Source organism: Eptatretus burgeri, chromosome 8 (assembly GCF_056783735.1).
Source record: "Eptatretus burgeri isolate ZD-2024b chromosome 8, Ebu_testis_v1, whole genome shotgun sequence".
In the NCBI taxonomy this organism is placed as follows: domain Eukaryota; kingdom Metazoa; phylum Chordata; class Myxini; order Myxiniformes; family Myxinidae; genus Eptatretus; species Eptatretus burgeri.
In genome coordinates this window covers 70,478,720-70,495,688 of record NC_140968.1, presented here as the reverse complement: position 1 = coordinate 70,495,688, position 16,969 = coordinate 70,478,720, and the positions used below count along the sequence as shown (strand labels likewise).

Genomic DNA, 16,969 nt, shown 5'->3' with positions numbered 1-16,969 from the left:
AGGAAGTCAGCCAACTGAAAGAAATAACAAGATTGCAGAATGAGATGCAGGAAAGAGTAATGAAGGAAGAACGAATGAAGCAGGAAGGAGAAATCAGGAGATTCAAGGACACAACGAGATTGGATTGGAAAGAACGAGAGGAACAATGGGATAGAAAACAAAAAGAACATGAAGCCGAGGTTGACCAATTGGAAGAAAAGGCGAGGCTGGAGTGCGAGGAGATAGACAAAGAACAGCGAATGAAACACAAAAAGTAAATTAACCAAATGAAGAGAACCACGAAACTGGAGAAGGAAGGACAGGAGAGGAAACAAGGAAGAGTAATGAGAGAACAGCGAATGAAACACAAAAAGGAGACTAACCAATTGAAGCAAACCATGAAACTGGAGAAGGAAGGACAGGAGAGGAAACAAGGAAGAGTAGTGAGAGAACAGCGAATGAAACACAGGAAGGAAATGAGCCAATTGAAAGAAACAATGAGATTGGAAAATGAAGAGCAGGAGGAACAGTGGGAGAGAAAACAAAAACTATACGAGTTTGAAATTAACCAGCTCGAGGGGAGAGCAAAATTTGAGTCCACGGAGATTGAAAAACTCCGGAAAGAGAACGAACAACTCAAAAAGCTCAGAGAGGAAGAACGACTTGGACGGGAAGGAAAAAGGAGCCAGAAAGAAACAGAAAAAAATAGAGAAGAGACTGCATGATAAGGACGGGGTTGGGGACGAGCACACACACATTGAGGTAGTGGAGGATAATGGGGGCGAGCTGGCAGAACGTGTGGGGACCCGGTGTGAGCAGCTGGATAGCCTCCTTCGGGAACAGAGGGAGACGCTATTCTCCCTTGAAGTTGATCACGACCAGGTGGGTCCGGTCGAGCTTTGCGAGGTCGAGGGGGCGAGTGCTGTGGACGGGTGCACGGAGAGCTTGGGGGGTATAGAGGCCCCGGGAACCCTTGTGGGGACACGAATCCCCAGTGTGGTTGTCCCGGTGTGTGTGGTGCAAGGTGTGAGTGCGCCCCCGTGTGTGAGTGGTGTGGTCACGAGTGTGCCGAAGTGCGTGCCTCCCAGCACACGGTGTGTGAGAGGGACAGCGTGTGTGAGGTCGCGGTATGTGAGGGAGATGACGGTGGGCATGCGGGAGCACGCAGCCGCATCTCCAAGAGTGAGTGAAATGGTGAGGTGTGTTAGTCTCGTGACATGCGGGAGTTTGAGTGCGTGGAGGGAATGGAGACAACAACGGCGACATGTGAGGGACGGGCCGAGTCGTGGCCGTAGCTGTTTTGGGGACCGCGCTGGGTTTGCCCAGCAGCGAGCGCGAGGTTCGGGCCATGCTTCGCACGAGACCGCCACGTGCGCGGCTGCGCAGGTGAAGCCCGGTCCGGAAACGCACGCGGTGTATTTGCCGATCCCGCGGACGGACAAAGGTTAGTCAGGATTTCGGATTTGGACCGGACGGGTTCTCCACGCGAACTTGTGTTAAGCTCCAATGGGCAGAGCACATGTGTTCGCGTCGGGAACCCCTCGAAACGCGAGGCTTGGTTTTTTATGCGCCGGGTGACGTCATGGCTCCGTGTATGGTTGGAATCCGGCAGGAGGGTGAATCCCTGCCGGATGCTACCGTCCAAGAGGGACGAGGGACGCGAACAGCTGCCATGACGTCACGCCAAAGGTGCGTGGCTGAATTGCCGCGCTGGTGCGCAGGTTGCGAGTTTCCACGCTGGTGCTGCGCGAGATAAAAGGAAAAAGCAAGCCTCGCTTTCGGGTGAACAGATTCCCGGGCAGGGGGTAGAAGATCCCCTGCCCGGGCACAGGATACCACTAGCTCGGGGGAAGGGTAAGCTTAGCTCGCTTTCTCAACTTAGCTCGCTTTCTCATTGGCTTTCTCAACTTGGAGTCATAAACTCTGCTTCTCAGCACGCTCGAACTGCATTGCTACAGTCTGGATAAATGTTTTTGTCCATTAATGTTGATGTTTTTGAGAGAGGTTCGATATATTAGTTAAAATATCAAGTTTTTCTTTGTGTACTTTAGAAGGAAATATGTGCATCCTCATAAATGTTTCCATTTCTAATGTGTCTGCTTCTCAGTCCATTGTTTTGATTTAATTGAACGATTCCTTCTCTTCCCAACCCAACAGGGACATTATGAGTATATACAGGGAGCCACCACCAGGCATGTTTGTTGTCCCAGATTCTGAAGATATGACCAAGGTGAGTGGAAATGGCTGTAATCTTTCTTTTATCCTATTCCCCCCCCCCCCCCGTCTTGTTTGCATGGTCACTTTGTATTTATTTGCTCACCTGCTGTTTGATTATCTGCCTCCTTGCCTGATTTTTGTCCTCAGGGAAGAGGATTTGATTAACCTGTACTTTTAAAATTTTTATTCATTTATTTGATTCACTTTGTTTCACTTTTAAAAGTTTTCCTCTGATTCACACGTAAGGCATATGTCGCTTCTACAATTTACCACTCTTTGTTGAGCCATTGTTGTATCATGCTGCAGTCAAATATTTTTTTTAGTTAAAAAGAAAAATATTGTATAAACCGAACAATCAAAATGTTGAAATATCTTTTAGGAAAAACAAGACATTCTTTCTCACATGCTGATAAACATACATGCACCCTCGGTTTGGGTTTTGTTTTCCAGATTCATGCGCTTATCACTGGACCTTTCGAAACACCATATGAAGGAGGGTTTTTTCTCTTTCTCATTCGCTGTCCTCCTGATTATCCCATAAAACCCCCAAGGGTCAAGCTTCTGACAACTGGAGGGAATACTGTCCGGTTTAACCCCAATTTCTATCGTAATGGCAAAGTTTGCCTCAGCATACTTGGGTAAGCTTCCAGGATGACTAGAACTTCCATTTGTGTTACCTCATAAGAATTACTATTTATTTACTTACTCAACAATTCTTTTTTTGGGGGGGAGAGGGTTAGGGTTTGGGGTGTGAGGGTTGGGTGGAGGATTATGACAGGAGGAAATTGATTGAAGGGTAGGAAGACTAACGGACAGGAATTGTACAGATTTTAAAGCGCATGCACATACACACACATGCACATACACATACCGCTGAAACACAAAGGCACAACAATGTATGTAGAGTAATCCACTGGCATATCTGCAAAAATGTTAATATCCCATTTCCAGAAAACTCATGGAAACACGAACTAAAAGCAATAATTGAAAACGAAGAAAGTAACGCTCACGTACGACATGATTATCCCATCGAGCATGAACAAAGAAAACGAAGCATTGCGACTGGATATAGTACTCGGATACAAAAAAGAAAAAAAGGCACTGCTAATTGAGGTGTCATTACCCAGCCATTTTGACCTAAACGAGGCAGAAATCAAGAAAATATCCAAATACCAGTATGTGAAAAATGAAATCAAAAGATCTTTGAAGCTGAAGAATGCAAAAATTGTTCCAGTGATAATTGGAGCAACAGAAACGATAAAGAAGAACCTTACAGAGATCTTAAAAATCATCCCTGGGAATATTACTACAACCAAACTAAAGTTGGATGTTGTCAAGAACTCTGTGACGATCCTGAAAAGAGCCCTCCAACAAAACTTTGAGAACAAGAAAACTTCACACCTTGGTTTATGAATTGTAATCCCTTACCCAAACTGAAGGGGATACTTGTACATGACATATTGTACATATTATACACACACACACACACACACACACACACACACACACACACACACACACACACACACACACACACACACACACACACACACACGCTAACGGAAGTGGATACTTTGTGTCCTGGCAGGACTCTGTTCCACCTTCTGAAACCCGCATATGGTGAGACTAACCAATGACATACACATCACGCATGCATGCATACGCACATATGCACACGCACGCACGATAACTTCACGTAATAGGCATAGATTACGTGGATAGCCCATACCCAAAACTGCAAATGACGCTGAGCGTCAATTGCATACTCTGAGGTCGTTTGCTTCAAAGATGGCCGGCTTAAAGCCATATTTGGCAGGAAATACTTGGAGTGGTGGTGGGTGCTTTACGATTTTACGAGCATGTCTAAACTTTGTTGTCATCTATCTATAATTCCAGCAATCTCTGTGTGTGTGTCTGTCTGTGTGTTTGCGACCGCTGTTTCTTGACAACCGCTGGTCCGATCTCATTGAAACTTGCCAGGTATATTGCTGGGGCCCTGTGGTTGTGCCTTTTCAAGGTTTGATATTAATCGGACAGCGGTTCCCAAGTTATGGCCATTTATTTACCAAACCAATGACAGGACACGGTGCAATGACGTCAAGATTGACGTCACAATTCTTTTTTTTCTTTTTCTTTTGCACGTACGGCCACGAATGTACGGGCATGCGAGAGCAAAGGAACGGCCTGTGTGGTCGTTGTTTCTGGCACGCGGTTTGAAAGTTTTTTTATTATTATTATTTTTTTTTTGCATGTACGACCACGCACGTACTAGTTATAATTATCCCAAAAAATCCTCCAGGGGTTATCAATTCGACTGAAATGGTTTGCATGGGAGAGAATGGCAGTGACTGACATGCACGCATGCTTGAGGAATGAATAAACAATTTAATAAGGGCACAAGACAGATCATAAACAGAAATCGCAACACGAAGACACAATGATCGCAACACGAAGACACAATGAATAAATAGACAATATTTAAACAGACAGTTGATAAAATAATCCTTGCTTTTGTGCGTGTGTGTGTGGCACTTAATCCAATCACACTAAATACGGGCAAGATGAAAATGAGCAGGCAAGAAGGTACCAGGTCGAGTCACAAGAAGATACAAGTCACCCCACGCCTCGTGGCAGCGTCGTGGCTGATCCAGAACCGATCACTACCATGGTCACTGAGCAACGCAGTACAAACACCTTGCTCGTCTAGTATACCTACACCTTGTTCCTCTGGTATACAAAGGCAACTGTGCTCATGGGACGGAGCTTCTTCCTCTACCCGAGGTGCAAATGGAGAGGGTGTGTCACGCATGCCGCAGCGTGGATGGTGAAGCGCCCAAAGCATTTCTCTCTCGCTAGCCGACCCAATTGCATGGGCTCCATGTCTTTCCTTGCAAGGATAGGAGGCACACATGACCGAATGGAATCTTTGACATTTCATGTCACCAAAATGCAATCAAGAGAGACGTACGTTGCACATACTTTTATCTAAAAGCAAGATTATAATCACAAATTTCAGCACACAAATAGTGATCTGTGTGGGTGGCAAGGGATGTGAAAGTAGAAAAAATCCATCCTGAATAAAAGGAAAAAGTGATGTTTTGGGCCTTATCTTTCGTTGGAGAAAATGAGAGAACAATGGTGGTCTTCCTGTTTGAACCTCTCCCCCCATTGTTCTCTCTTTTGCTCTGACAAAGGGTAAGGCTGAAGCATCAGTTTTTCCTTTTATTTCAAGGTGGATCATTTAGGTTAATTTTTTTTTATCCCTTCTTATGTCCTTTTTATCTACTTATTGTGCAAAGCCAGAGCATTTCCTTTTAAGGATGTGTGTCCTTGTAGAAAACGCAGGGTTTGGGTTCTGTTTGTGCATGATTCCTGTGGAGCACAATCAAAATCCTATCTCGAGGGAATCCTGCCCCCCCCACCCCCAATCCTCCCTCCCTAAGACCACTTCAGCTTCCTCGCTGTGTCTTTGCCAGAGGGGGTTACCCATTGACTTTCCTTGGCCTTTTCAGGGCCACCAGGGGTCTTCCCTCATCTGTGGCCGACCGAACCTGACCACCCCCCCCTCCGGTGGATTCCTATCTCCATTCACCTGCTGGAGCAACTGGGGATAAAGCATGGCCGTGCCATAGACCACTCTTTTTCCTGAGAGTTCACTGGGCCCATGGGCAATCACAATACTCCCCTATCTACAAACCTTACAACACAATTTTCCTTCCTGACTGCCGTACCATTTTCACTACATCTGCCATACAGTGTACGGTGTTCTTCAACTTCACTATGGCCAGCATGCCCACAAACACACAAGAGATGGTACTTATTTTATTACACACATTTCCATTAGTAATTACATTTGAACCATTTCCAATCAGTCCACTTGTTGGCCCTCAGAGCCACTCTTGGCCGTCGCCTGTACCAATTTGCCAACTCACCTGTATTCTATCAAAGCAATGCATTGCGAGTCTTGGCAGTGGGAAAAAGATAGGTTTTGCATATGCAGTATTTCGATAGAAATTTCCACAGGAGTGTTGAGGGGGGAGCGGAGCATCAGTGCCTCAGTGTACGTGCCCGCGCGCGTGCACACACACATACACACACACACACACACACACACACACACACACACACACACACACACACACACACACACACACACACACACACACACACACACACACACACACACTCTGATAGAAGGAGGCGACATGATTTGCTGCTCATGCTACTTCCCTCTCACCTGGGACATAGGGGGACCAAGGGCTGCGTCACGTACATTAATTTTGAAGGCGGTGAGGACCGAGCTGAAAACGGCAGCTAACGTGCATGAGGCACCTGGTACCATGCCGTCCAACATGCGTTTGTGATGCAGCCTGGTCCTGCAGCTTGGTGGGACTTGTTGAGCCTGTGCTGCCGGGAAGGAAGGCCCGTGCTTTTACGAACACCCTCTTGCAAGGTTCCGACTTTTGGGGACAAGAGAGACCGAGTTTTGTGGAATTGAGGACCGTGCCGAATACATCAACTTTCATGTGAGTGAGAACCAAACCGTGGCTGGCAGCTTTTTTGATGGGTCTGGGAGCTGCTTATGTGGTGCCTGGAGTTGAAGCCGATCGATGTGCGTATGGGTCACAGTCTGGTGCTCTTGCCTTGCCGAGCAGTTTGTTGGGTTTTGCCGATTCTGTCCCATCAAGGAGGGGGAAGGTTGGGATTGAGAGGAAAGAAACCGAGACCGGGCATACACCGGAGGCCACACGGGAGGTCAATCTGCATTGTGAGGTTGATCTACATTGCCGGGGAGGTCGCTTCTTGAGCCTTTGGTTCAGTGGGGAACACTAAACAGGTCATTCAAAACTGGTTATATGTATCCAGATAGAAGCGTATGACTGGTGTTGGCTTGATGTTTAGAGTTGCGGACTTGGGATCCTAGTGTCCTGAATTCAAGCCTGGCTATTGAATTAATACCAGGTGGGGTTGACTCAGCCTGTCATCCTTCTGAGGTCGGCAAAATGAGTACCAGCTTGCTGGGATGATTAAGCCATTGGAGTATCTTGCGTCGGAGTGGCGACCCATCCAGGATTATGCCCAATATCTCAGGAGACTGCTTTGGCAGCATTGGTGCTCTGCACAAGAGTATGGTCCCAATGGATGGTTGGATAGAAGTGTCTGCACCTCTGAGTCCTTGTCCCCTCGTGCTGTGGTGCAACTTTCTTGTCCAGCGCTTTCTGCTTTAGCCCACCTTATCTGATTATGTGGACGCCTGCACGGAGGTTATGTTTTCACCCTAGTCTCTGCCTGTGAGCAGGATATCTCAAAAGTTATGGACGTATTCAGATGAAACTTGGTGGACAGGTTGGGTGTGTGACAAGGACTAAATGATTAGATTTTGGTGAAGATCCAGATCCGGATACGATAATTTTTTTTTTTCCAAGTGATTCTTCACCACTAAGAGATGGAGTCAAAAACGATATGTAGCATGGTATTTCAAAAGGTGTAGATGAGTTATAACGAAACTTGGTGGATGAGTTAGTTAGGTGACAAGAACAAACCACTGAGATTTTGGTTCAGATCCGGATGCAGATCCGGACTATCATTGGGATACTAAACGTAGACTCTTCAGCCTGGCAGAGGTATGCGTTCTAAATAGCTTGATGAGGAATGTATCTGCTTCAACTCAAGTTCAACAAATTAAATCTTCTCTTTAACCCTCTGGAGCCCCAGGGGTTATTTTTTTGTTCACCCAGAACATTTCGTGGGCTCTAGAGGGTTAAGAAGGAAGCAACGCAGCGTTGGATGTAAGATTAGAATTTGTGCTGTCAGTGTCGAAGTGCTCAGAAAACAGCACAATGATGTTCTGTCCCACTTGCAGCTGGAATCAAAGCTGATAATGCTGATTTTTTTTTTTTTTTTTTTTTTTTTTTGGGGCCATGATAAATTCTCTTATCAGTTGAAAGAAACATTTTATTTCATATATGTTTATAAACAATTGCACGAACTAAACAAAAGTGCTCCGTAATTGTTTTTATTTATCCTGCGCCAACCCCAACAGCTGTTCACTTTGTCCTAAAGCTTTATCATATCATTCACTGACTCTAGAGAGAGCCACATGAGGCATGTTGTGTTGATTACTGATTAACTCCTGATTCCTGGAACAAAATAGAAGAAAATGTATCTACATGTTCAACAATTACGACACAAGCTTTCACTGAAATAGTTCTTTCAAAATGGAAATGAATTTTGAGATTGCACACTTTTCCCAAGCAACCCCCCACCCCCTTTCCCATTTGAGTTTTCTGACTTTCTGTCTAAATGTTTTGCTTTGAAAAATGCTTCAGAACTCTCTTGCGTCTGTGAAGATGAGTCATTTTGTTTATCTTCAATGCACTTTGAAATTATCTCTTATACTCTGATGACTTTTCACATCAACTTTCCTATGAGTATTGTAAATAATTATATATACATGACAAGAGTTCCAAACGATGAGTAATTGTAGCTGCATTGTGTGAAGGTGCCATTCGTGTAAAATTGATTATTACAGGAAGTACAATGTGCTTCAGTTGAATAATGCACTGGTATCTTGTACATGAAGCCCTTACTTTTACACAGAGTATTACACATCGTTTTCATACCGTGATACTGTTTATTCATGTACAATTGTGAAATATTGTTCCTTGATGTCCTGGATTAGGCTTGGGTTACACTTGTCCACAAAAATGACTTCCGTGTTTGTTTGTGTCACAGCTGTACCTGTTTTCCGTACTCTGCAAGCCCACGTTATTGCAAAAAATTGGTTATAGTTTGGAAGATCCTTATTCAACTATGAAGGCATCACGAAGTAGTATAGCTGTCCAGCAGGCAAGCCTCAGACAGACCAGTCCTGTGGTCGAACCGACGGATCTGAAGTCTGGCCTGCTGAGCAGCTATGCGAGTTAGTGGTGCCTTCGTTTTATGATATCCCTTGATTAATTTTGATCTCTTAAAAATATAAATTTGCATTTCATCACCAAATATATTTTGAGACGTTATTCTTTGGTTTTGACCTGCGGAGGAGGGAGGGGATGGAGGCGGCATCGGATTAGGGTGGGGGTGATTGATTTTTCTCATTCTCATATTGAGGCATGATTCATCAATAATGGTGGGATCACAATTTTAAATCCCACACACGATTTTGGTTTGCCTATTGTCTCTGAATGTCCTTGGATTCATGTAAACCTACACTGATGTCTACTATTATGTTTTTATTCTGTGCCACGATTGTGACAGCATTTAATTCATGACAGTATGAACAAGCCAGTACAAATTGTAGTGAATCAAGGTGTGATGCATACACTGAGGCATAATCTTGTATAAGTTTATTTCAAAAAAACGTTCTCCCCCTTTAGGGGCTTCTTTCTGTAGTTGTTTGGACTCGGCACTGTCACTCTTTCCCATTGCTTTTCACTTCCTGTGAACATATTCGTACATAGGCTTTTGATTTCAGGTATTCGGGCCTAACAGCCCAAACTTTCTGCAATGTGAATTCTGTGCTGTGAATTGCTCTTTGCTAAATTCAACTTTTGTACCCTGACGTTGTAGTTGTGGAATGGCAAAGAATATGATGACTGAATTCTTTTCTTATGTCATCAAAAATGCCTTGTCAGAACTTGATATTTGACACATCAAAAATGTGTCATCAAACTTGATGGAAAAGTTTAAATTGTATCTTCTACTGGCTTTTCATATTTTATTCTTTAAAAGTTGAGAATGAAAAACCGCCGAATTTTGGTTTCATCTACCAGGACATGGTCTGGTCCAGCCTGGAGCCCTGCACAAAGCATCTCTTCGGTGTTGATCTCTATCCAGTCGTTGATGACGGAGAACCCATATCATAATGAGCCAGGCTTTGAGCAGGTATTATTTACATCTTTACTGTGTTACTCCTCCCCAATTAATTTTATATTTTCTTAAATCGAGGATCAATTTCAATTTTATTCCTGACAGGATCGGTCAGGTTGAGCCAGTGATTTTTATTTTTTATTTTTTTATTTTTTTCGTTTCAAAAAAGTGCCTTTCCGTTTCCAACTAAATCCTAAATTCTGTTTCAAAAAATAAATTCAGTTATGTGTTATCAATGGAAAATGAAGCATTTATTTGTGCCCTTGCATTGAAAAAAATACAATTTTCAAGTCAAAACTTAAAATCATCTGCAGGTGACCCTGGCCGGTGTATTTATTTGTTTATTTATTTGTACTACTTTTCGTGATTATGCGGTGGGAATTAAGTCTGTAGAGAATTGCACTCACAATATATTGAGTTTTCTTTGTAATTTGACCTAATCTTGACTTTTTCTGGAATTTACTACTTTCTGTTCTTTTCCATGTCAGATTAGATTCAGTTTTCTGTTTCAAGTCACCGATTTGGTGAATTCCGTCTATTCTCTGTGATCACAGCAAATCACTGGCTTTAGATCGGTGTAATAGTTCTGACAAGGCAAGCAAATTATTGCATATTTTTGATGAACAACATGATAATTTACCCAATTGTTAAAATGTAATTCTCAATGTGAATTTTTAGCACTGGGTGTGAATATCAGCGTTGATGTGAACTTCATTATCTGTTTGGTTATCTATGCTGAGAGACTTGTTTATTGTTTAGTTGTAAGGTCTGTTTTCATTTGTTTGTTTTTGTTTTTTTAGGAACGCCATTCAGGAGACAGCAAACGCTATAACGAGTGCATCAGGCATGAAGCGATTCGAGTCGCTGTTTGCGATATGCTTGAGGGGCGCTCTCCCAGCCCAGAGTCTTTACTGTAAGGCCTAGTTCTATGATGGTTCAAGCATTTGAGTAGTTGAGTTTACCCATTCCATTCTTGAAAAAGTGTGCCGTGCGAGACAACCAATGGAAAGAGTTTTCTGTACTGGTATTGAATGAATTGCAACAATTATATTGCTCAACACACGGAGATGTATGAAGGTTGCCCAATAAGTAAAGCTCGTTGTGCCATAACGTCTTTATTTCGAAAGATCCAGCCAGTTAACTTTGTGCATGTATTCTTCCGTGCATGTGTTGCTTTTCCACACAACTTCCATCAAGTTCAACATTTCTCCCACAGAAGCCTAAATCAATCATGGAATAACCGCACGTTTAGATTTCGGCCACATTTTCACAGTGCGTTTGACTTCGACATTTTGTGCAAACTATTTCCGATGTAGGTAGTCCTTCTTAGGTCTAAATAAGTAGAAATCTTATGGGACCAGACCTAGACTGTCTGGCAAATGTGCTATAATGGTCTTGTCCAGCCTGGCAACTTCTTGGTGGTTTGCATTTGCTGTCTGTGGCTTTTTGTTATTGTGGTGTAAAGTGATGTCACCTGTATTGAGCATCAGTCATTTCTTCCTTAAGGCTTAATGTTGCATAATCTCTGAATATCCCATTGGTTGTTTACTGTTGTATCTCTCTCATGGAAATGGACAAGAATTACCCCTTCCTTGTTTCCAAATCAAATGAAAAACCAAATACTGCATTGGAGTCATCAGAAAGAACCTTTCAATCTCATTATTCCCTCCAGGTCTTCAAGACAGCGAGCTGTTCACTGCCATCTCAGATCAGCCCCCATCCAAAACCGTGATCTTTTGTACACCTGTTAGACCACCCCCTCCCCTTTCTCCCCCCAAATTTTGCTTCTGTGTCCATCTTGTCCACCCCTTGCATTCTCCCAAACCCCTCATCCTAACCCGCATCCTTACCTGTGCATCCCTTGTCTGTCTAAATTTATTTTATCCCTCGGCTCCGCTGTTTGCATTTCCTCCGTCTGTTTATATGGTTGCTTTTGTTATGTTGCATCCTTATCCATTCTAGGATGTTCTAGCTCTTCCACAAGCCTTGACTCTATATCCAAAAATAAAAAGAGCAAAGATGGTCATCAGGAGGAACCAGGATAGGATTCGGTTTTCAACTGTTTCTCCTCCACTCTCAAACCCATCCAGGTGCAGCCAAGTGATGCGAACAAAAAATATTTGTTGTAATTCACTTCTCCCAAGACAGATAGATACAGAAAGAGAGAAATTATGAGTAAAAGAAAGAGAAGAGAGAGAAACATTAACAAAAAGAAAATATAAAGCAAGAATTAGTAACAACATGGAGAAATGTGAAAAAAGTAGAAAGAAATGTGAAAGAGAGAGGAGCAAAGATAAAAATGTCAGGAAGAACCTGGTTCGATATATTTCAGCAGTTACTCCACAAGGCTCAAATGCAGCAACAGATACAAGCTACCGGATGTCCGTCAGCAGGGAAGCACAGTCCACACAGCATCAGGATATGGTGCAAACATAATCAAATGAAAGACCAAATAGTCTCCATCATTTTTGGGGGGAGGGGCTGAAGATGGTCTCTTTTTTTATTTATTTATTTATTTATTTATTTTTTCCCCCCCGAATCTTGGGTTCCTTTGAGTTTCGATTCCTTTGAATGGCAGTGTGTTTCGATCTTATCGAGATGAATCCACATTTTATCGCTTCTTACGATCCCACAGAAGTGCATCTTGAGCAAATTTATTTGTATCTTAAGTGATCATTTATCTTTTCGTTGGTCACCTTCACACGTTTTGATGCATTAGCAATTAGAGAGTTCATAGAACACCTTCCCTTGTGCAGTCTTGAGAAAAAAAAAACACATGGGAAGGGTCTTTTCAACTCTTGCTTTGTGTTTGTGAGCAAAATATATATATGGATACAAACAAACACGACATAATAGTAACCAAAGCTTTTCGTGCTGCACTCTTCAGGGTAAAAATCACAACAAGTGAAGGAGGAAGTGAAGGCACGTGCTTTATCCGCAGGTCTCAATAAGGTGGACACTGATTGGTTCAACCGTAATGACATCACAGTTAATCCGAACGCCCATTGGTCGGCTCATCATCTTCACCTCGAGCTCCCATTGGCTGGTGCAGAGTTTATCGATGATTGACGTTTGCAACCACATCCTGGAGAGAGGGGGGATGGGTTTCCCCTGAGGTCCATTCACCATTTGTTACCGTACTTCCCTTGATCTTTCCATGCTGAAAGAGACACAGAGATCGTTCAAATTCCTTTTGACGACATAGTATTGGATCGGTGGTAAGGATGAAGGTTGCTTCCAACATACGTAAATGAAACGAGCTCCGACCTCGGCTCAATATCCTGAACATATCTGCATTGTACTGGTCTGCACAGATAGGGTTGGCAACCAGGTGCTGTGCAATGGCAGATGAAGCAGATACAGTGGCTGATGGTTGCTGGATATTTCTACATTCTCGCACTGGTTGTGTTCTAACCCTCACAATCTTTCTTCGAATCACCAAGGGGACGTGTTGTTTGATCCGATCAGCCAATCTTAGTGTTGTGCGGCCCACGTACCGAGCTTCACATCGGCACTTAAACTCATAAATAACATTGCTGGTTTGTGAGGTGGGTAGCACATCCTTGTTGACTGACGTCAGCAAACGGTGAGAGGTAAAGATTACTTGGGGTTGCACAGACAGAAACATGTTGGATACAATATGTTTGATTTGTACTTCAAACCTTCATGGTGATTGCCCTTTCCAGGGCATCCTGATATAGACTGGACATTTGTCCGGACCAATCCTCCGATCTTTTGTCGTGTTTAGAAACTTGTGCACGTATCTCAACTATATGCTCAGGATAACTAATCTCACCGAGTATATTAATGATTTTGTCAATTTCAGCAGGAAGATTACAAGGTGAGCAAATCCTCTGTGCTCCGTTAACCAGGATATTGATCAAGGCAATTTTTTATATCTCGTGGAGCTGTAGGAGTCCCAGCGAGTAGACTGCCCTGTGAAAGTCTGCTTCCGGTAGACGGATGTGAAACCAAGGTTGGATCTATCAACCAACATGTCCAAAAACTGTAAGGTGTTTGACGATTCCAGCTCCGTGGTAAACTTCAGCGCTGGATGGAGAGTGTTGAGCCATGCCTGGAAATTGTCACATGTCATCTGAGACTCAAAGCAAAAATGTCATTAACATACCGATAGTATACGATGGGGGAATCGACCCCTTGCCGACCAATAAGTTTCTGCATTTTGTGATGGCCCACAAAGATATTTGCAAGACCTGGGCCTCATGGAGAACCCATGACCACACCTTCCATTTGAACATACATCATGTTGTTAAAACTGAATTCCACCTCCCTTGTTGCTGTGTTCATTAATTCCACGAAGACGTGTTCCGAGATCATCGGTTGTTCCAGATCGGTGTGATACAGCAAATGTGAGCATATCTCATTCGTCTCCGTCAATGGGACATTCGTGAACAAGCTTTTAATATCAAAGGATGCCATGATGTCCTCACTTGTCGGTATTTTAGCTCTAATTGATTCTGCAAAAGTGAAGAAATCCTTAACCACGAAATGAGAAAGTGAATCCAATACTGGTTTCAGTAACTCTCCCAACCACGTGTATAGTACCAAACATATATAAAGCATGCGCCTTCACTTCCTCCTTCACTTGCGATTTTTACCCTGAAGTGTGCAACACGAAAAGCTTCGGTCACTATTATGTCATGTTTGTTTGTATCCATATTTAAGTTATGTAGTACCAAACATCTGTGTGTATGTATATATATATATATATATATATATATATATATATATATATATATATATATATATATATATATATATATATATATATATATATATATATATATATATATATATACATACATACTGTATATTTCTTCTTATTTCGGCTGCTCCCGTTAGGGGTCGCCACAGCGGATCATCCGTTATGATCCGTCACAGGTTTTACGCCGGATGCCCTTCCTGACGCAACCCTGGTTGCCTCTTACAACACAGGGATATGGTACACCTATTCTAACCGGGGCATACACCGGGCCCAGTACACTGGTACTCACTTCGCCGACCTCGGAAGGATGACAGGCTGAGTCAACCTCCCGGTGTGTATTAATTCAAGCGGCCAACGGGGCCTTTTGGATCCCAAGCCGCTACCCAAACCACGACGCCAACACCAGGATATATATGTGTATATATATATATATATATATATATATATATATATATATATATATATATATATATATATATATATATATATATATATATATATATATATATATATTTTTTTTTTTTTTTTGAATTTTTATTCTTTTTTTTGTAATATTTTGAATAAGTACGTACTGCTAAACTGGAGTTTTTTTGGAAGTGCCAACAAGGCATTTTGTGTTCTTGAACTGTGTTTAAGTATATAAAATTCAATTAAAATTATATATAGGTTTTAATGGCTGGAGAAAAAAAAAACAAAGCTTTTTCAAAAGTTTACCAGCATTGATGCATCATTCTTTACACCACCTTAATTAGCACGTTAAATTAGTTGGTCATGTCTGTTGTTTGTGCCCTTCTTGACGCCCCTAAAATCAGTGAGTTTCCTGGTTGGAATGATTTTCAATTCTGTTTGACTGCCAGACAGGTAGAGATAGACTAAAACAGTTATCTTACTCCCATTTACACATGCGTGATCGGGTCAAGATGCCTTACAATTTGCCAAATGCAGAGCCAAGGTCAGGTCAGGTATGGTAGCATGCACCGGAGCAGCACGTCGCTGCGTTCACTTTCTGCGGGTACTCCAGGGGCCTCTGTCTGGCCATCCCCCAGGCAGATGCCTGGCCCATCCCCATCTCCTTGAGATGCTGATCAACCTGCTGCAACCACGAGGCATGTGGTCCGCCCATTGGCCTCCTCCACTCACGAGACTCCCTCGCTGAGAGAATCTGGTGAGCAGGATCAGCATCAGGAAAACGAGCCGCATGTCCATATAGCCGCAGGTGACGCTCAGGGACTATGCAGGTAACAAATTGAGTCTCAACAACCGCTTGTTGGACAGAAAGTCCGAGCAGCGATAGCCAAGGATTCTCTGAAGAAACCTGGTACCAAAGGAATGAAGGAATCTGACCAGGGATCTGAGATGGAGACAAGTCTCACATCCATAGAGCAAGACTGGAAGCACCAAGACCTGAAGACTCAGACTTTCGTCCTCCCGCACAGGTACCGGCAGTGCCACACCCCATGATCCAGTGAATCCATGAAAGTGAATGCCGGCAGAGACATGAATATCACTGCCAAGGAAAGTGAATCTCTCCACGACCTCAACATCCTTACCACAAACAGGCACAGACAGGACAGCAGCATCCAAGATGTCATTGAAAGCCTGGATCTTAGTTTTGACCCAGGAAACCCGTAATCCCAGCGGCTCCAACTCCTCATACAGCACCACGAGGGCCCCCAAAAGGATATCCAAACTCTCCGCAAAGATGACTGCATCATCTGTGAAATCAAGGTCAGAGATCTTGACATTTCCAAACGATGCACCGCAGATTGATGTCTCCGACATCCGCCTAGAATCCAGTGCATACAAGTGCTGAAAAGTGTGGGGGCCAGTACACACCCCTGACGAACTCTAGTAACAATTGGAAATAATTCGGCGATGGTCGTAGACGGTACCACCACATCTCACTGGACTCTCAGTACCAGAGCATTGTTCCGACATCAGATCGATCAGTTTTGGTGGCACGCCACGAAGACCAAGAATCCTCCAGAGGGCATCCCGATTCACTGAATCAAACGCTTTACAGACATCAACATTGGCTGCAAGCAGCCCCTGCCGAAACTCTCATCTGCGTTCGGTGAGGACCTGAAGAGCAAGGATATGCTCAATCGTTGACCTCTTTGGTGTAAAGCCTGACTGCTCTGGACGCTGGTGCTCAAGCAGATGATGGCGAACCCTATC

The 16,969-nt window shown here is 43.4% G+C and overlaps 1 protein-coding gene across 4 annotated transcripts in view; it reads left to right on the top strand.

The window, feature by feature from the left end:
- Window positions 1–16,969, top strand: part of UBE2Z (ubiquitin conjugating enzyme E2 Z) — a 49,207-nt gene that overhangs the window by 21,193 nt on the left and 11,045 nt on the right. For all 4 annotated transcript variants that reach the window (XM_085892506.1, XM_085892507.1, XM_085892508.1 and 1 more), the window contains exons 2-5: window positions 2,137–2,209; window positions 2,647–2,834; window positions 9,969–10,080; window positions 10,866–10,978. In XM_085892506.1, the coding sequence (XP_085748632.1) occupies window positions 2,137–2,209; window positions 2,647–2,834; window positions 9,969–10,080; window positions 10,866–10,978 (486 nt within the window). The remainder of the gene's footprint in view (window positions 1–2,136; window positions 2,210–2,646; window positions 2,835–9,968; window positions 10,081–10,865; window positions 10,979–16,969) is intronic.